Source organism: Oreochromis aureus, linkage group 1, assembly GCF_013358895.1.
Source record: "Oreochromis aureus strain Israel breed Guangdong linkage group 1, ZZ_aureus, whole genome shotgun sequence".
Classification (NCBI taxonomy): Eukaryota; Metazoa; Chordata; class Actinopteri; order Cichliformes; family Cichlidae; genus Oreochromis; species Oreochromis aureus.
Genome location: NC_052942.1, coordinates 37,255,407 through 37,276,722, shown reverse-complemented (window position 1 = coordinate 37,276,722; position 21,316 = coordinate 37,255,407). Strand labels below are relative to the sequence as shown.

General features: G+C 39.3%; 1 protein-coding gene across 1 annotated transcript; it reads left to right on the top strand.

Annotated features, from left to right (window-relative positions):
• Positions 1 to 6,678: 6,678 nt before the first annotated feature.
• On the top strand, positions 6,679 to 19,882 carry LOC120440621 (adhesion G-protein coupled receptor G1-like). The gene is made up of 13 exons (XM_039613434.1): positions 6,679 to 7,236; positions 7,896 to 8,028; positions 8,285 to 8,336; positions 9,788 to 9,872; positions 10,015 to 10,143; positions 11,200 to 11,334; positions 11,412 to 11,466; positions 11,547 to 11,638; positions 13,004 to 13,122; positions 18,397 to 18,677; positions 19,058 to 19,151; positions 19,247 to 19,575; positions 19,662 to 19,882. Exons 2-13 carry the CDS (start codon positions 7,971 to 7,973, stop codon positions 19,784 to 19,786), a joined length of 1,554 nt encoding a protein of 517 aa, XP_039469368.1. The 5' UTR covers positions 6,679 to 7,236; positions 7,896 to 7,970; the 3' UTR covers positions 19,787 to 19,882.
• The last annotated feature ends 1,434 nt before the right edge of the window (positions 19,883 to 21,316 follow it).

Genomic DNA, 21,316 nt, shown 5'->3' with positions numbered 1-21,316 from the left:
CTGCTTGAGCAGCGCCGGAGTGGGGCTGGCTGTTAACAGTAACAGGGCTTTGATGTGGGATGGACAGGCATGCCGTATTATGAGACAAAACACTAGACTGTCTTATTTTCCTCACATAGTTGTCCAGACGGCTCTGAACCTCAGCCGCAGTCCACTCCTCAGGAGCCTTCAGTTGAAAAGACAAGGCAAGACTGTGATCAGGACAGTGAGTAATGAACATTGAAACAACCTCACTACTGGGGTCCTCTACCAGTTTGCCACGCCTGCGGAGACACTCATCAGCAGCGTCAATAGACTTGTTCAACCGATCCAGTAATCCATGGCATTCTCACCTGGACGTGGCACAGTACTGTAGAAATCTTTCATGGGTAGGCTGGAATATGTCAAGTCGCTGAAGTTAGACCTCAGTATGTCAAACACAGCAGTGATAAGATCATTCCCATTCAACTCAGGGCAGCAACAGTGACACCTTGACCACATCTCTGGCTTTGCCAGTCAGTCTAGACATTAATATGGCAAACATTTCTTCATCTGTATCACAGCTGATTCTGTGCAGATAACATCTCATCATGTCCTCCCATTCACTGATGGGGAATAGATCCGTGTTGTCACCCTTGAAGTATGGTGGAGCTTTGGTGTCTGACTGAACAACAACCTTCAGCTGGGACTGGTCATTGCAGCTCGAGGGCACATTCTGGGGAGACTGTGGCTGGGTGGGGGCTGGCCGGTGCATAGAGTTAAGAGAGGATGTGATATTTTCCCCAATTTGCTTTGCTAAGTCAGTAATCAAGCTGCTCAACATGTCACTAGTGACAGCCTGGGTGTGTGTTTGGTGTTCGAGAGCAGCTGGTGTGGAGCTAGCTGCTGGCATTAATGGTGAGTGCATCACTGACTGGTCTACAGTGTGGGTACCAATACCGGGGCAACTGGCCTACCCTCCCATAACACTTTGGAGCAATCTGATGACCCTCCCAAACCAAAGGTCACATTACTCCCTGCAGAGAACAGATCAGGCATAGCACTATCCACAGTTTCCTCACCTAACATGTTGATCCAAGTGAGATATCACTGTTTAACAGCCAAAAAAAAAAACCAAGAGCCTAACCCCCACACACAATTACGCAAAACTTCACAAAACAATGAAATGTGGGGGAAAAAATCAAGGAATCAAAACACCATAGAAAATAAAATAAAATCAATTAAAACAGGCTGTAAAAGCCAATATCAATAGAAAAAAAAATAAACTACAATCTGTACCTGTATAATTTGAGGCAACAATATGAAACAGTGACAGAAATGATCACCTACGTATTTGCCCTTTAAGTTCACAGTGACAGAGATGCCTGCAAGCCAAATTGCAGGGCATCAATCACAAATGCACGATATAAAAACCTGTGAGTCAAAGCGTAGGGCACAGAACCCTGGCACATAGCGCACAGCTGCAGAGAGGAGGCGGGAAAACAGCGGCAGCAGAAGGAGGAGGAGATCGCGGACTGGCGATGTGACGGGTCAGCGGCACCAAGTGTAACCAGTGGGATTCTGCGTTGTGTCTGATAAAAACGGTAAAAGAAAGAAAGGCCTCCAAGTAAATAATTTGCCCACTCCAGCTCCTCTCCCACAGGGGAATTGTAGAAAAGGGCTGGCATTTATTATTACATTAAACATAAAATATGCATTTACGTAACATATTTGATAAAACAAAAACAACAACATGAAATCCGACATACCTGATAAAAACGGTAAAAGAAAGAAAGGCCTCCAAGTAAATAATTTGCCCACTCCAGCTCCTACAACCAAATACAAACAGTGGGGAAGAGGGTTAGCTCAACCCACCACAACTTCAAGCTAGCAAGGAGTATATATATCCATGCTAGCATTTATGGCGCCTAAAACACATTTATGATGCACACATACTACACACTTATAACATCTAACAAAAATAGGCTTAATAATAACAATAATTGAACTAAAATTGCAATCAAAAACATCAGGGTGGCTAAATATGAATTATATGTGGGTTTTAAAGTGTTGGGAAAGAAATTACACCAACCTCTCCCACAGGGGAATTGTAGAAAAGGGGAGAGGCAAAAGGGGTACACTGTATTTATAAGGTTGCACCAAAGAAGAAGAAAAGAATGAGGAGGGGCTCTAACTGACATAACTACAGGCTTGGAGGTCCTAAAGGTCAGGTATAAAAGGAACGGTTTGGGGGTTTAGAACACATTTTGTGTAATTATAACAATGTGATTTATGACCCTGTTACACCATTACCCAGCATACACCTCTCCCTCCATAAATGCAATAAACGATGCAAAAGTAATGGCCTATAATTAATTTATCTGCTGTATCTGATGTTTCTCAGGTAGTTGTTTACATTATATAATATATTGTGTTCAGTATACGTCACTACAATGTGATTTCGGAAATGTATAAATATACGGACAACAGGCTCTTCCGCGGCAATCTCTTGTCGTCAATAAACAACGTTTAGGGAGCTCTATAGTATTCAATGGGAGGACCCTGCACGTCAATTCTCGACGCGAGGGGGGTACCCTGCGCGTCGATAAGTGAAGCAGAGGGAGCCTGACCATGCGTCACACATTTGACGAGTTGGGAGTGAGAACGTGTTGATATGGAATATGGTGTTGTAGAGCTTTTTACCCCACTTCACATTTTCACTTTAGGCTCGATGATTCAGAAGAGTACGTAATATGACAGATTTCAATTAAGCTTCACAGCACCTTATATTGTAAGGCAAAGACCCTAGGAAGGAAAACCAAAACCATATGGCAGCCCTTTGTAAGCAGCACTTCAGCATAAAGGAAACAGACAGGAACAGATCTTCAACAGAAGCCATCTGCTTTTGTGGTTCCAAGTGAGGGGAAATAGAAGATAAAAAAGAAGAGCACATAGAGATAAGCAGGACACAAACTATGAGAAGAAGGCAACATTTTGTGGCATGCAGTAGCGCCAAATTGCTCTGTGCATCATGGGAAGTCCCATAGCACAGGAAATTTGGGGGTAGCTCTACACTCTTTTATACTATACTATTTTCAGCAGTGCCGTCCTCTGCTCAACGGACATGGTAGCTTCATAGGGCTTTATAATTATTTTAAAGTTGTAGCTGCTGCTGTGTAGCTTTATCTATATGGATAAAATATTTTAAAAAGTGATTCTACATTGAAAAAGTAGTTCTAGATTGTTATTTTTTAAACTGTAATCTGTAATAATAATAATAATTTAATCTGTAATAATCTGTAATAATAATATTAAGTAATAAGTAACCAAAAATATCTACCATTTTCTGCCCACACCCACACAAGGGCAACTTCAGGAGGAGTTGCCCTTGTGTGGGTGTGTTCGGCCATATCTCCTGCCTAAGGTGCCACCTTTTTTATTCAGCTGACTCCCATCAGCAATTAGAAGTACTTAAGGCCAGAAAAAGGTGAGCTCTAGTTCCAAAGAGCCATGCCTGGTGTTTGCAGCTTGTGAGCTGTGTGTGGTGACTGGTTGCTCCTGCTCGATGGAGAGGAGTGTTTGGTGACTAATCCTTTTTTTACTTACTTTCCCTCATCCCCTGGACCTTTTTAGGGGAACATAACAGCCTCTTATCCAGGCTCGGTTGAGCAGAGAAGCCTAGACTTCCCACACCCCTGCCACCTGCCCCAGCTCACATTTCCAGGCCAGCTGAGAGGTACAATCTCTCTTCTGGGTCTGCCCTGGTGGGCCTCCCAGTAGGTCTTGGAATTGGAAGTGCTGATTCTCATTCCTGCCACTTTCACACACAACACAAACTGCTCCAGTGCAAGCTGAAGGTCACATGATGAAGCCAACAGAATCACATCATCTGCATAGAGCAAGGATAAAATCATTAGGCCACCAATCAGAATAGAATCAGAGTACTTTATTAATCCCTAAGGAAATTATGTTGGTTACACTTGCTTCAAGGCAGTAACAGTGACAGACTAAACTATTTTAACAATACAAAATGTTACAGATTTAACAAATTTAAGAAATAGCACTAATATATACAAATCACTCAATTAAAAATATCAACATTTAACAGAGGTGATTATAAATAAATGTCATTTTTATGCATGCATATCATATTGAGAAGAATATTACAGAGTAGAAAAAAGTGTGTGGAAAAGGTTGTAACTATTGCAGTGTTTACAGTGTATTAGATGGAGGATGTGTACAGGGAGATGGCCACGGCCAGGAAAGATTTCCTGTGCCGTTCAGTGGTGCTTTTTGGTAATGTCAGTCTCTCACTGAATGTGCTCTGTGACTAACCAGCACATCATGGAGTGGGTGGTAGGTAATGTCCAGCTTTGTCCTTATCTTGGACAACATCTACCTCTCAGACACTAGAGCAGAGCGATATGACCAAAAATATTTATCACGATATACATTTGAAAATTTGCGATAACGATATAACTGACGATATAATTGACACTAGACAAAATACTTTACAACTCCACAACTTTATTAGTGCAAAAAACCCCATCAATGTATTTTCACTTAAACAAGCAGCTGTTTTTTATGTGCATTAAATTTATATAAAAATGTAACAGTGCAAATTCCTCGCTGACAGTTTAACCAAAAGGCATTTCCAGTGGAAACTGGCCACATATCCTCAGCATAACCATGTATAATATCCACAAAACCTAAAAAGAGGTTATACACACACAATACGGTAATATTATGTTGAAGCACAGTACGTATCACTCCGCGAGGCTCCTGCCTACGATAGCCGTAATGCTCCGACAATCCATCAAGCGGTGCTGGTTCGTAGCTTAACAAAGTCGTACTGAAACATTTGACAGATTTTTGAGCGCCGTGTATCACATAAAATCGTTTCGAGGTCAGTAAACACAACCAGAATTCATACATAAGGCACGCGGGATTATAAGGGGCACTGACGATTTTCAGAAAAATCAAAGGATTGATTTTAAGTGTGCCGTATTTTCCAAAAAACACGGTAATAACGACGGCCCGCTAGCATGCTCTACCAAAAATAGTGCTTTGTTGTGTATCTGACGGACGAAAGCTAAACCAGTTCCACATCACTGAAGTTGCAGCATTTTTACAAACACATTCTGGTTCATCCGTTTCATTCAACGATCCGCTTTCGCTCTTCTCATTCTGCGTCGCCGCCATGTGCGTATGTAAACATAGGCACTGTGCACGCGCGTTTTACCCATATTCTATCGCGATATTTCATTTTCCTATCGTTGCCCAAAATTACACCGGTATTACCGTGAACGGTATGATATAGCCCAGCCCTATCAGACACCACCCTAAAAGAGTCCAGCTCCATCCCCACAACATTACTGGCTTTGCGGATCAGTTTATTTAGTCTGTTGGCATCTGCAACCTTTAACCTGCTGCCCCAGCATGCAAAAGCACAGAGGATGGCACTGACCACAAAAGACTCATAGAAAATCCTGAGCATCGTCAGACAGATGTTGAAGGACCTCAGCTGCCTCAGAAAATAGAGACGACTCTGGCCCTTCCTATAAAGTGGAGTGGTGTTTTTTAAAGTGCAATTTATTGTCTATGTGTACTCTGAGGTATTCATAGTCCTCCACAATGGCCATATTGACCCAGTGGATTGAAACAGGGGTCAAAGTTTTCCTGGTTTTCCTAAAGTCCACAATCAGTTCCTTGGTCTTTGCCACATTGAGCTGCGGATGATTCTGCTCACACTACGTGACAAAGGAGTCAATCGTAGCTCGGTACTATATCAGAGTGGGTAGTAATAATAGAGTGGATAGTAACAACAATAAACATCATCATCATCATCATCATTATCATCATAATCATAATAATAAATTTTATTTATAAAGCACCTTCTAGTGTCGCATGCAGCTGTGGCGTTAGCAGAGGCAGGAACGTAAATAGCCACCAAGATTACATGGGTAAATTCCCTGGGCAAATAATATGGCCTGAGTCCAGCAGCACACAGTTCAATGTGAGGACAGGAAATCCGTTCTTTGACATGTGGGCAGGGTTACATCACTGGTTGTTAACAAGAATGGAAAACCCCCTCCTTTCTGCTTACTGCTCGTGGCGCTGCAGATATCCTATTATAAAAAGACTTTCTGTTCATAAAAAAAACAATGAAAACTATCAATGGAATCATGACAAAGGGCAGCCCTGGCGGAGTCCAACACCCACCGGAAACAGGTCTGACTTACTTCCAGTGATACGAACTGAGCTCTCGGTATATTTGTACAAGGACCGAATGGTCTGTAAAAATGGGCCAGACGCACCATTCTCCCGAATGGCCTTAATAAAACAACTACTGATAATTTTCTTTCATGTAACCATCGCTAACTCATTCAATGCCTGTCATGTCATGTGGTTATATGCTGCCTGTGTGAATATTTCTATCATAACTCAGAACCACAACTTGTTACGTGATCTCTGAGATATTTTGGAAAAAGTAAACGTTGTCATGAATCACCTTCTCCAATGAGGTGTCATTCCTCCTTCTGTCAAGAACATAATGAACATTATTATTATTATGAAGTACAAAGCATGATATTAACAGCCAAAATATAGTGAAAAATTAGAAGTACCACAAGTACATTCAAAAAGTACTTTAGTTGCAGTCCAGTGACCCCTGTCAAATGGATAAGAATGTTTATACGACCAACTTATCACATAGTGATAACTCATCAATGTGAGTAATTTATTCAGAATCCATTAAGAAATTCCATACCGCATATGTGATAAACAATTTACTGAACTGTGAATTTTGCAAAGCTAAGCTTGAACATTCAAAGAATATTAATATAGATATGGAAACGAGCACAATAGCTCTGTTGTAATGAACTCATCATGCAGATGTAACTTTCCTGGTGTGCTCCTCAGTGATGCAGTTTTTAATATTACAGTATTTAATGCATCATTTATTTAAGACTTGAAATAGAGCTTGCAAAAGTGATCTGTTTTCAGTTTTACATTTGTCAACTTTCTTAACTTCTACGCGTTTAAATCCTTATATCTATTTTTTTTAAAAAATCTTTTCTATGAGGTGTCTTGGGTTTGGCTGGATTGTTTTCATCATATTTTGATTGTTCATCACAAATTGTTCATCAATTTTGAACAATCTGGATCACTTAACCCACAAAACAGAGAAGCAGAGAATACTTTCTTTCCTACCATTACTTCAAATGGCAAACCCGGAATACCACAAATCTCTTGCATCCAATACTTCTTATGTCTAAGGTAAGCCTAAAAAACACTACTAACTGCATTTTTTGAATAAAACATTAACATTAGAAATGAAATATACTATGTAAAGAGAAATGCGTCAGTAATAATAGAGAAATAATTTACAGCGCAGACCCGTAACCTTCAAAGATTTAATATTCAAAGATTTGCATTTTATTTTACTATGTGTGCTGCAACCTGTGGAACAACTGGTGTGGTGCAAGCTCCTGTTTCACTTCCTCAGCAAACTGTAAGTATCAGTACTTCTTGACCACGGTCACTTGACCTTTTGTTTTCTACTGCATACACAGGAACACTGTATGATTTAGAAAGGTCCTCCTCTAGATGTCATCTAATGTCAGCCATTCAGTTACAGCACAAATATTTGTATTTGTTTCTAATTTATTATTTTTAAAAATACATAAAATATTAGAACTGTCTTCACAGACAAACTCTTAAATGGCTCTACTGTTTTTCTACACAGTGTACCAGTCTTTTCTCAGTTAATATTTCTGTGAAAATTTACAGCAAAAGCTTCAAAGTATTTGATCATTGTGATAGCACTGGAAAAAAACTGCCTGATGTGAGTCATTTCCTCATCTGAGCTGTGAACCACAGGTCTGTTAAAGCATGTGATATATGTAGATGTGAAACTCCCATTTGATCTCATTCAGCAAACATCAGCCAGGCAGAAAAATACCCTGTGGACCTCTTACAGCAAATCTATATCTGTCGATGAGTGAGACGCAATGTGGATTATACTTTTTATCACAACAACCCTCTGTTTTTCTATGTCCCGAGCTGGTGGTGAGTAAACCTACCATGTTATCACTCTTATGTTGAAAGGAGTATGCTTGTGAGGTGAATAGCACACTAAAAATCTCAAAGTCATGAATCCTTGAGAAAAGTAAAATTACCCCAGCTTCTTTTTTACCAATAGCTAGTAAGGACTCTAAGTCAACCAGTTTCACAAAACTACCTGCAGTTTTATCAAGTGCTGATCAAATACTTATGCTATACGCTAATTTTGATCTTTCCATTCCTGTGTGTTTTACTTTGACAGACTTCTGTGAAAATGTTCTTGGTGAATGCCGAAAAAGTGAATCATGGATAGGGTAATTCAACTTACCGTACATGTCACATTCCTGTTTTTGAAAATGTATATAGTTAAATGTTAGATAAATGCTGTCAATACTGGCTAAAATGTTTTCATCTCTACAGTGGCTGCTTTTCAGTGTTTTTACATGGCTTCATCATCAAATAGTACTTGTTAGAGTGTTCGTATACAGCCTCTAACATATAAATCACACACTGATACTTGTATGCTGAGAGCAAGACCAGTCTTACTTGAGAGGACAACGGAGGATTGATTCACAGTTCAAATACATTAACTAGAAGAACACAGTGTAACACTTTGGAGTAACCATAATTTTGTATTATTGTTTAAGTGTATTGTGCAAGCTGGTGTTTGTTAAACTTGTTACATACTTGATTCATCTAGAAACATTATTTGGATGACAATTCTAACGTTTTAGCTGATATTCATATTTCTTGATTTAAAGAGCTTAGACGTAGGCAGAAGTGCTGGAGATGGCGTAATAAGACTGCGAACCTCTGTGTCCTCTTTCTCTCACTGTTGACTTTTGTCTCTACTTGTCTTTTTTACTGTACTTTTTATATTTCTTTCTTATTTTTCTTTTTGGCTTTTGTTAGCTGCTTGGATAGATTTAGGCAGCTAAAAGTATTCAGTTAAGTTTAGTAAAAAAATTGTGGACCGGGTTAAAATACCACAACTTATGCCTTGTCTTATAGTTTCTGCAGCTCATGCATCAAAGTACCAGGTGCAGTAACACTGCGGTCTCTGGCATGGCAGCAGCTTTGTCTGAATTTCTCACGTTGTTTTGCTGTGAAAGACATCCGGCTCATAATATTTAAAAATGTTCTATGTACCAATGTCTTCAAAATCTAATTAACATTGCTTTTTTGGCATTTAAATATATTTATGTTTATCAAACTATTAGGGTTCTTATTTATTAGTAATAGTTAGATATAAGTCAAGATTAGTTGGTAAAGTTTAGGAAAAGAATGTAGTTTAGTCACTAGTTTGGGTTAAAATAAGCCAGTTTACTTTGAAAACAAACCGGTTAGACAGTGCATTCAAATGTTACGCTGAGGGTTCAAGGCTAAATGTTTATGTAAAACAAGATTTTATAATCGTTGATGCCAAAGATCAGTGTCACATTTTGAGATGCCAAAAGACTTAACAAAGCTGTAGAATTTGATATATGATAATATGGACATTATTATTAAATTATTGTCAGAAATTTAAATTAAAGCAAGTACAAGAGAATTTGTTTTTGTTCAACTCAAGTTCTTGCAGTTTCATTTTTTCTCCTTTAAATGTATAGCCATGAACAAATGAAATAATCAAATAGCAGAGAAAGGTCCACTATGAAATAATTGATCTTGCTTCTGATCTCTTTGCATTAGTTTGTCTTTTTTATCCTCAGTTGTATCCCTGTTTGCATGTTTATATTTCTGAACTATGTTAAATATCTGTTGGTAGTTGTTATGAGGATCGAATTATGACCTGCAAAGCAGGCCGCTTCATGACAGGCATCAACCAACTCAAAGTAGACTCGCTTCAAGAGGTGAGGTCATTTGGAGCTGAAATGCTTTTTAGAAGTGAAAAAGTTACATTTGATCTGAATTTCTGTATTTTTGTATTAATGAACTCTAATTACTGACAACCAACACATTTTTTAAAGTTATGTTTTTGTGTATGCTTTTTAGGTTGATGTGAGTCCTACATTTGAACATAGAGTTCACATCCCATCATCAGCTCTACAAGAAAGTATAGGAAATGTGTCTGAGGTGGAGGTCTTGGTGGTGGCCTCTGTAATTAACAGCAGTTATTTTAAGGTCAGTAATGCTAAAGGCAACAGAAAACAAACCTTAATTATTTCGTACACAGGAGGTTCAACTTTTTCTAATGCAGATGCATCTTGCATTCCATCAGCAGAGTCTCTTCACACTCAGCTGATGCTTATTATGAAAACTGATTAAAAGTTGCTCCTTTAATAAAGAGTTGTTTTCACTAAGGGCCACAATGAGAAATGTTTGCTTTAATTTAATCAAAAATATTTCTCTTATATTATATATTCCTCAATCAGTCAACAAACAAGTTTATCAGACTTTAAAATGTTTATTTCAGCCAAGTAATGCATTCTGACTACAGTTCTATAAAAAGTCTACAGTACAGCCAACTCACAGCAACATGCTTCACAAGCATTATTATGACAGTTTCTGGAGCGTTTAGTTTTGTTCTTTCGCAGATGTCTGCTAATCTTACAGAGCCTGTTTCACAGGCCTGAACATAGAAATGAAATGTGCCTTAAACTTATAACCTTATACAGACAATTCAGCCTCAAAAATCCTTGTGTGACTGAATGAAAACAATTCTGCAAAGAAGACTGGGACAAATTCCTCCACAGTCATGTAAAAAAATGTTGACAGTTATTGCAAATGCTTGATTGCAGTTTCTGCTGCAGCCAAGCATTAAGGATGGTACAACCAGTTATGAGGTTAAGAGGGCATTGATTTTTCACCTAGGGCAGGTAGGTTTGGATAGCAAACCTGCTTTAATAAATGGAGTCAACTTTTAAGAACTGAATGTTGTGTTTTCTTTGGCTATCTTTAACTAATATTACAATTTGTTTAATGGTCTGAAACATGTAAGTGCGAGAAATATACAAGAAATCTTCAAAATGCAAATACTTTTTCATAACCCTCTACTTGTGGCTGTACATACTGTAGCTACAACCAACCAACATAAACAAAAATATCTTAAGTGATGTGGAAATGTAACTACAAGTCCTCTGCCAGGATTAAAGGCTAGATTCATTTTTGAGATTTGAGATAATTTTTTTCAAATTAATCTCACCTTAACATAACTGCTATGTGCCGTCCTTCTTTCAGCTGAGTCCTCCCCAAAGAAGTAGGATACAACAAATTCAAGTGTTTAGGGACTCAGTCGTATGTGTGCGGGCAGGAACCCGTGCAGTCAAGAATCTCTCACAACCAATCACGTTAACCTTTAAACACAACAAAGAGGTAAAAAGACAAAATTGTTGGACTAACATCTTAAAAAGAAAATGTAACAACCTGTTTACCTTTCATTTTGATTCCAGGTTGAAAGTGGAACTTGTGTATTTTGGCAGGAAACATCAGCAGAGGATGGAACAGGTACTATTGGAGATGTCAACCTTCAGTATGTTTGTTTCTAAATGAAAATGACTCAGTTACTCAGAATGTTTTCTTTACAGGTTACTGGAGCAATGAAGGCTGTGAAACACATTACACGGCACATGAATTTATTTGCAGCTGCAAACGTCAGAGATTCTTTGCTGTGCTTGTGGTGAGCTGAAAATCTCTTCCTACATATGATAAAAGCCTTTGGCAAACACCATGTTTAATCTAATTAATATTAAACAACTGTTACTGTTAATAAACAATTAAAATTGAGAGGCTGTCTCAAATGTATACTCTATATAGTGATGTTTTTTGTTCCAGTCTTTCCAAAACCAAATGTCCAGGGCTGAAATGTCAGCAATAGACTCAAATATGATAATTATTATAAGATAATAATAAAATTATAATTTCATTGTATCCATAATTTTGTTGTACATGTACAATGATAATAATGGGCTATTCTATTCTTTAATCAAACTAGTGTATTACACATAAACTGTACAAAAGAGGGAGGGAGCCACCATGGCACCAAGTAATTCCTTAAGGCTACAGGTATGTCAGCACTGTCATGTTTAGTGCTGAGGCAGGCAGGATGAAGGACCAAAATGCAGGACCCACAAACAACAAAGGAGTGAACTCAGAGAGCCAGTTTTAATGCTGTATCAAAACTCAAGTAAGATATGAACAAGATAGGGGAAAGGAAAACACAACCTATGAAACTAGAAACAAAGAAACTGGAGACTAGGCGCTGACGAGAAACAACAAGGTAAACTAGGCGCACAGAGAGAAACACAGAACAATCTGAGGTAAGAACACAACAACAGAGCTTAAATACACAAGGGAGTAATGATGGAATGGGAAACAGGAGGGAAACACAGCTGGGACTAATCTGACAAAACGAGACAGGGAGGAAGCAAAACTGGAAACAAGAGACATACACAAAGACGCGGACTAAACACTGTGACATGGAGACATGACTTACTAGGGAACCAGAAACATGAGACAAAAGTAACTAACCGTGGAACACAGAGAAGGCACAGTCAAAGAAAACTATAGACTAGGAATTATAAATATAGCACAAGCAGAAAACCATAAAGAGAACCAAAATTGTGTAAAACATCAAATCAAAGAACATAACTACAAAAACACAAAACATTTGGTCACAGACCCAGTACGGTAGCAAGCACACTTGTCACTCTAAGACCCACGCCCTTAATTTTAAGCTTTGCCAGCACATGGATGACTTATACAATAATTCACTCATCATGTAATTATCATGAAGGGTGAACCAACCAATACAGTCCCAAGCACTTATTGCACCAACATGTAAACATCTCGCTATTTTAACATGGGAATGAGGAAATTTATGGAATAGATGCGCCTGTCCCAACATGTAGCCACACATCTGAAAGCATATTGATTTGCTCTCCTGATATTTAGACTGTAGTATTGATATTTTAACCTTTGCCTGTCCATCAAACATGTGGATGTAAAATACATTTCAAAACAACTTCATCTTTTTATGTTGCAGAATCCAGGAATATCGGTGACAAAAGCTCATGCTGACAAGCTAAACTACATCACTTACATTGGATCAGGACTCTCCGCCCCCTTCGCATTGATCAGTTTGTTCATCTATATTTATCTACAGTGAGTAGATGTCATATTATTCACATTTTAAACTTTATAGTTTTCAGTTCCCAATAGTGATCAAATAAGAAATATACAATAAATATAAGTATATTGTATAAATATATACAATATACAAAAATAAACAATTTGCAAGTGACTGTATAAAAGCTATTCAGTTTGTTAGTGACAGCAGCTCAGCGACAGTGTCTGCTTAAAACAACTGTTGAAAGTGAATTTATCCACAGTTCCACTTCAGCAGTACATATCCTGATGTACATATCCAGAGTGAACTGCTTTGTCTCACACTGTGAAGTTCCACAGAATATGTGTGTGCGTGTGTGTAACACGCCCCTTGTGAGAGGGCAGCCAACAGATTACAGGGAGTGCAGAATTATTAGGCAAGTTGTATTTTTGAGGAATAATTTTATTATTGAACAACAACCATGTTCTCAATGAACCCAAAAAACTCATTAATATCAAAGCTGAATGTTTTTGGAAGTAGTTTTTAGTTTGTTTTTAGTTTTAGCTATTTTAGGGGGATATCTGTGTGTGCAGGTGACTATTACTGTGCATAATTATTAGACAACTTAACAAAAAACAAATATATACCCATTTCAATTATTTATTTTTACCAGTGAAACCAATATAACATCTCCACATTCACAAATATACATTCCTGACATCCAAAACAAAACAAAAACAAATCAGCGACCAATATAGCCACCTTTCTTTGCAAGGACACTCAAAAGCCTGCCATCCATGGATTCTGTCAGTGTTTTGATCTGTTCACCATCAACATTGCGTGCAGCAGCAACCACAGCCTCCAGACACTGTTCAGAGAGGTGTACTGTTTTCCCTCCTTGTAAATCTCACATTTGATGATGGACCACAGGTTCTCAATGGGGTTCAGATCAGGTGAACAAGGAGGCCATGTCATTAGTTTTTCTTCTTTTATACCCTTTCTTGCCAGCCACGCTGTGGAGTACTTGGACGCGTGTGATGGAGCATTGTCCTGCATGAAAATCATGTTTTTCTTGAAGGATGCAGACTTCTTCCTGTACCACTGCTTGAAGAAGGTGTCTTCCAGAAACTGGCAGTAGGACTGGGAGTTGAGCTTGACTCCATCCTCAACCCGAAAAGGCCCCACAAGCTCATCTTTGATGATACCAGCCCAAACCAGTACTCCACCTCCACCTTGCTGGCGTCTGAGTCGGACTGGAGCTCTCTGCCCTTTACCAATCCAGCCACGGGCCCATCCATCTGGCCCATCAAGACTCACTCTCATTTCATCAGTCCATAAAACCTTAGAAAAATCAGTCTTGAGATATTTCTTGTCCCAGTCTTGACGTTTCAGCTTGTGTGTCTTGTTCAGTGGTGGTCGTCTTTCAGCCTTTCTTACCTTGGCCATGTCTCTGAGTATTGCACACCTTGTGCTTTTGGGCACTCCAGTGATGTTGCAGCTCTGAAATATGGCCAAACTGGTGGCAAGTGGCATCTTGGCAGCTGCACGCTTGACTTTTCTCAGTTCATGGGCAGTTATTTTGCGCCTTGGTTTTCCACACGCTTCTTGCGACCCTGTTGACTATTTTGAATGAAACGCTTGATTGTTCGATGATCACGCTTCAGAAGCTTTGCAATTTTAAGACTGCTGCATCCCTCTGCAAGATATCTCACTATTTTTGACTTTTCTGAGCCTGTCAAGTCCTTCTTTTGACCCATTTTGCCAAAGGAAAGGAAGTTGCCTAATAATTATGCACACCTGATATAGGGTGTTGATGTCATTAGACCACACCCCTTCTCATTACAGGGATGCACATCACCTAATATGCTTAATTGGTAGTAGGCTTTCGAGCCTATACAGCTTGGAGTAAGACAACATGCATGAAGAGGATGATGTGGACAAAATACTCATTTGCCTAATAATTCTGCACTCCCTGTATATCTGGTCCTGAAAAAAACAGGTAAATGTTGAGATGGACGACAGGTAGTGTGTTTTCCTCTCTCGCTTCTGCCAGATCTTTAATTATACACATTCATGTGTTCACAATCGGTCACAAAAAGGTCTTAATCTCTTTATCTCACATTCCCAAAATCTGAATAAACTTAAATAATATAAACAAAAATCTAAACAGTCGTATCGGTTGTTTGTTACTCAGAGCTTCAAATCACACTCTTTTTACCCACACATAGTTTAAAACAAACATTCCTGCACTGTACCATATACTAGTGGCATATCTGTGTAGTCAAAATCTCTACATCAACATTGCAGAGCGACCAGAGTTGTTATTTCACTAACTTTAGTCAGTTACAGTGACAGCACATCAAACTGTCTCTGTGAATTCACTAACTCAAATATACGGGAGCCGTGTTGTACTTTTGAGGGAAACTTAAGTTTAAAAAAAGACAAAGCCGAAGGCTACACGCAACTCCAGCATGCGGCGAGCTAAGCTAGCTCTTCCTGTCTTAACTGTAACAGATTTCAAAGACCAAGACAAACAAATACAGATCCCACCGAGACAAACTGGTGGTCAGGTTTTACCATTACTTGGCATGTTAATTATGTGGACCACATTCAATTTTTCAGTTCAATTCAATTTTATTTATATAGCGCCAAATCACAACTACAGTCGCCTCAAGGCACTTAATATTGTAAACTAGACCTCACAATAATACATACAGAGAAAAACCCAACAATCATATGACCCCCTATGAGCAAGCACTTTGGCGACAGTGGGAAGGAAAAACTCCCTTTTAACAGGAAGAAACCTCCGGCAGAACCAGGCTCAGGGAGGGGCGGGGCCATCTGCTGCGACCGGTTGGGGTGAGAGAAGGAAAACAGGATAGAAGACATGCTGTGGAAGAGAAACAGAGATTAATAACAAGTATGATTCAGTGCAGAGAGGTCTATTAACACATACTGAGTGAGAAAGGTGACTGGAAAGGAAAAACTCAATGCATCATGGGAATCCCCGGCAGCCTACGTCTATTGCAGCATAACTAAGGGAGGATTCAGGGTCACCTGGTCCAGCCCTAACTATATGCTTTAGCAAAAAGGAAAGTTTGAAGCCTAATCTTGAAAGTAGAGATAGTGTCTGTCTCCCGAATCCAAACTGGAAGCTGGTTCCACAGAAGAGGGGCCTGAAAACTGAAGGCTCTGCCTCCCATTCTACTTTTAAATACTCTAGGAACAACAAGTAGGCCTGCAGTGCAAGAGCGAAGTGCTCTAATAGGGTGATATGGTACTACAAGGTCATTAAGATAAGATGGGGCCTGATTATTTAAGACCTTGTATGTGAGGAGCAGGATTATGAATTCAATTCTGGATTTAACAGGAAGCCAATGAAGGGAAGCCAATACAGGAGAAATATGCTCTCTCTTTCTAGTCCCTGTCAGGACTCTTGCTGCAGCATTTTGATTAACTGTAGACTTTTCAGGGAGTTTTTAGGACAATAAGGCCACAGTAAGGACAGTAAGTAATAAGGCCACAGGGGAGACCTACGGTATGTAGGTCTCCCCTGCAGAATTAGTTTTCCCTGTTGGGAGCACGCGCAGGGCTGTCCAAATCACCGACAAACAGTATCCCACATTCTTGATTTTTAGTTCACAAACACTTCTTGTAACGACTAACTACTCCTGACATTTTGGACATGTTAGCTCTTTATACAGTAAAGTTATAGTGGGATACAAATAATATCAGGCCGATCATGCCGCATTTTTTCCTCCGGTTCAAATCACGGACAAACAGTATCCCACAGTTATTTCTGTTTTTAAACCCATTTTGCACAGAGAGGCATTTTTTGAAAAATGTATTGATAACAATGTTGAATATTATTACACAGGAAAAAAATAACTACACGTAAAATAATTACACTGTGACGCCTCTGCCTTTCTAAATGGAGGGACAGTAACTGCGTGTGTATGTAAGCGTGTAAAAACTGCACATAGTAAGATTAACAGTAACAGGGCACGAACATTTTTCTTGTAAAACAAAGGGGGGCCCATCAAAAAAAGTTTGGGAACCACTGCACTAAACCATCTCACTAGGGCAGAGGTGCCCCCTTGTGGCGTAACTTGGGATCACAGAACATGTTGGATCTCCAACAAAAACCACAAAATTAAGGCCCTTGTTTAACAAGACTACACCTGAAAACAATAAACTAAAATTAAATAACATAGATTATGACCACACATTAGTGTTTCATGTGCAAATATATGTCATGGAAGAATGCAGTTATGTTGTGAAAGATCAGATATATTTCACAAGTATAACCAGTTTAGTTATGCTGTGACAAAGTCGGTGGAACACAAAACCAGTTCATCATAACTGATCGTATTTCTTCTGAAAGTTTAGCAGCCCACAGTCATGGGGGAAAAAATGTTTAATAAATTGATCATTATCAAGCTGTGGGTATTAATCTGCTTATATTTGCCATTCGATGGGAGAGAGCAGCTCAGTGTGATTTGTGGCAAAAACCTCTGAGGACACAAATACTGTGAGAGCCTACTGTGCTGTTTATGAACTAAAGGGTCGAACTTTTACTACAGATGTTTCTACTAACTTTTGTCAGGGTGGCCTATATAAAGAAATGTCTATATATCTGAGCATTTATAACAGTTTCCTGTAACAGTTGTGTTTGCAAAGAACGATGAGCCTGTGAGGTTGCAGAGATTGCGTCACAAAAGCTCAGTTGCTGTTTACATTTTGGGAACTATTTTTTTTTCAACATGTTGATACTGGTATAAACAAAATGTAGCCACTTCCCCAGAGACATCTTCTGTCAAGTAGCCTCAAAGAAACACCGCTACGAATGCCTGGAAATGCCATAACCCCCCCCCCCCCAAACATTCAAAATAATAAACAAACTCGATAATATTAATGGTAAAAAAAGGTGATTGTGAATGAAATTTGTAAAGTAATTAAAAAAATGTCGTGTACATTAATATATTTGTCTGAGAGTGATTTTTGTCATGTTTGTTGTTGTAATTTGTTTAATGAATTTGTTGATTTTCCCATTTCAGTGTTCGACCCATATTCTGTTACATTTCTAACATTATATTGTGCAAATGAAGCGACTGCCACTCAAAGTGTGGTATTAAGTCAACTTTGTGCTCACTGGCCGGCTACATCTACTTAAGAGATCATTAGAGAAGTGAGGCTACAGCCTCATGGCCTTTCTTACATATAGTTTTATCTGCTGCATTATTGTGGAGTTATTACCATCATCTAACATCTAAAAAGGCAACATAATGTCCACAGTTGTCAACAAGAGAATAATTCTGTTTCTGTTTTAGTCGGCGGCATCCTGAGAAATCCATAAGTCTGCACATGCAGCTAACAGCGGCGATGTTCTGCCTCCATCTCACCTTCCTGCTGTCCAGTCTCCTGGTCCAACTACTGAAGGAAAAAGAGGACAGCTCATCTTGCCTGGTACTGGGTCTGGTTTTACACTGGTCCCTGCTGGCCACCCTGACCTGGAGTGCTCTGGAGGGGTTCCACCTCTACCTTCTGCTCATCCGGGTCTTTAACATCTATGTGAGGAGGTACCTGCTCAAACTCAGCCTGATTGGATGGGGTGAGTGTCGTTTAGGTGGGACGCTGCTCTGCAATACACTGTCACAAATCTTTAAATGAAAGTGGATTGTGCAGAAGTGCTACATCACAATAAACGGTTTAAGGTCAAGTAAAGTCTACCTACAAAAACTCATGAATCATAAATTATCTTAAAAGGTATTTTGAAAGTAATTAAATGTAACTTATACAGAAATGAGCTCATTTCAGTGAACCTTGATTTACAGAGGTAGTTAGCTTAACAAAGATGGTTGAATATGTTCATGTTTAATGTACCATTCTGGACTCTAGCAGCAGCACTGAGAAGCAGTTACAGTGATAATAATGCCTCCGCTGTCCTAAAGAACATTCAGCTGACATTAATTCTGTCTTCCATGTTTTCAGGTTTTCCTACAGTGGTTGCAGCTGTTTGTGGGATTTCACGTGTTTATGGCAAATACACTCTGAATTACAGCGACAGCAATTTAACACAACACATGTAAGAACCTATCTTTGGTATCATTTTATATAAGAGTGAGCCAGGAGATTTTATTTCTAAGCAAATTCATTTTTTATGTCTTTAATAATGAGCAGGTGCTGGATAAGCGACAAGTCTGAACAAAAGCTCCTCATAGTCAGCTACATCACTACCGTGGCCTTTCCTTTCTTCGTGGTCGTGTTCAATGCCTGCATGCTGGGGCTGGTGGTGTTTAAGATTTGGGATCTAAGAAGAGGTGCTAGAAACTTTGGAAGCAGCAGTGACTGGAAGAAGATAAACAAAGAGAAAAGAAAGAGGTTATGGAAGGACTGTGTCACAGTGCTGGGCCTCAGCTGTGTGCTGGGGTTACCTTGGGGGTTAGCCAGCACTACATACGTTTCACTGGGAGGGATCTACATATTCACCGTATTGAACTCCCTTCAAGGTTAGTATGTGATCTTCATGTCAAGGATGAACTGATCTCTGTTCATTTACTAGAAGAACTGACAAACTATGTCTTTCTCTTCTCAGGTTTATTCATTTTCCTGTGGTCTGTGGCTTTGGCCTGGTCAAACTCTCAAACTGCAAATAACTCATCAATCAGAGACTCTTCCTCTCAGAAAATGATGACTACTAGTTTCAACAGCAAAAACTGAAAAGACAAATGTACTATCTATGACCTATATTAGGTGTTGCGCTTCTATTTATATGTAGTTCAGTATAACTAACAATTAAAAATATATACACATTTAGATGTGTTATTTCTTCCTTTTTGTGTAAATACTATGCAGAAATTTTGAAGAAAATACAGCAATTCTTGTGATTTCCTGTTTCAAGCAAACATCAATAACTTGGCTGTAATGAGTGGCTCTTTGAGTTGACTTCCTATCAGTTGGAAACAGTGCAGTCATTCTACTCTGACCTCTGGCAACAACAAGGCATTTCTTCCAGAGAACTGATGCTCTCTAGATATTTTTTCCAGCTTATTCTTTGGAAATTGCAGAGAACTTAGTGTTGGAAAATGCCAGTAGATCACCAGTTTCTGAAATACTCAGGCACCAACGAGCACACCATGCTCAAAGTCACCTCTGTTCTGTTTCTCAATTTAATCATGAGAACTTTTTAGATATTTGCATTAATGACCAGTTGAGCTAGTGTACCTAACAAAGTGACCAGTGAGTGTAGTATTTTTTTTTTTTTTTACTGATTTTAGAGATGTTGTGCTAATAAGAGACAATAAAAATGACAGTTTGCTAGGAAGCCTGCTGACTCTGTCTTATACAGAACCCTGTCCACATCTTAGATGTTTTTCTACAGTGATTGTATGATTAAGGGACACTATTATCAGTGCTTGCTTTCATGATTTTTGACATGTTACTCTGTATCAGAATCAGAAATACTTTATTAATCCTGAAGGAAATTATGAGTTAGAGCAGGCAACATGCTGGTTGCTGCATGCGCACTCACAAAGCAACACTCCGACCAAACACACTTTATACAAACATCACATTGGGGAAACAGGTCAGAGAGGTAGGCTGATGAGAAAAAAGCTCCACCCAGACTGAGCTCCTGATGGGAGAACAGTTTAAGGACAGACAAAAAACACTTCAGCACAAAAGCACATGACAACAGGGGTGGGTAAGGGGTGAGAGTAAGCCAGTGTAGACTGCGTGTCTGGTCCTGTGGCATGCGCTGGGCCCAGACCCAACATCTGCCATCCACCTTTGAGATAAGCGTTCAAAGGCATTTGGAACCCAGGATGGGGGACATGGGATGGGGACAAAGAGTCTAAACAGAGTCTGTTATCAGGGAGAGGGTTTTTTGTTGTTCAGCTCCAGCCTTGAGACCACAGCTAGCCACATGAAATGATGGTGGTTTCCTTTAGTGCGAACAACTGCATGGCAATTTTACAGTTGATCTAAATGTCCGTCACTGGTGTCTCATTCTCCCGTTGGAGAGCCGTGAGCTTCTCCAAGATGTTATCACATTTACGCTCAAAAAGCATAGTCTGTGTACTCACGACAGCCTCGAGGTTCTCCAAGATCTTATCCGTGCTGCGTTCGATGAGCACATTTTGAGAATTCGCGACTCGTCCCATTGTTTCAATCATCGCGGGCAGCCTTGTGGGGTTTTGAACAGCTGTTTCCGCTTTCTTCAATTTCCAATAAGCCAGGGCCAAACCAGCT

Bases quoted from the DNA above. Each gene is read 5' to 3' on its own strand.
- LOC120440621 (XM_039613434.1), top strand. From the start codon at position 7,971: ATGTGGATTATACTTTTTATCACAACAACCCTCTGTTTTTCTATGTCC. The intron at 8,337-9,787 runs GTAATTCAACTT...ATCTGTTGGTAG, and splicing joins AAAAGTGAATCATGGATAGG to TTGTTATGAGGATCGAATTA. The intron at 11,335-11,411 runs GTAAAAAGACAA...TTTTGATTCCAG, and splicing joins CCTTTAAACACAACAAAGAG to GTTGAAAGTGGAACTTGTGT.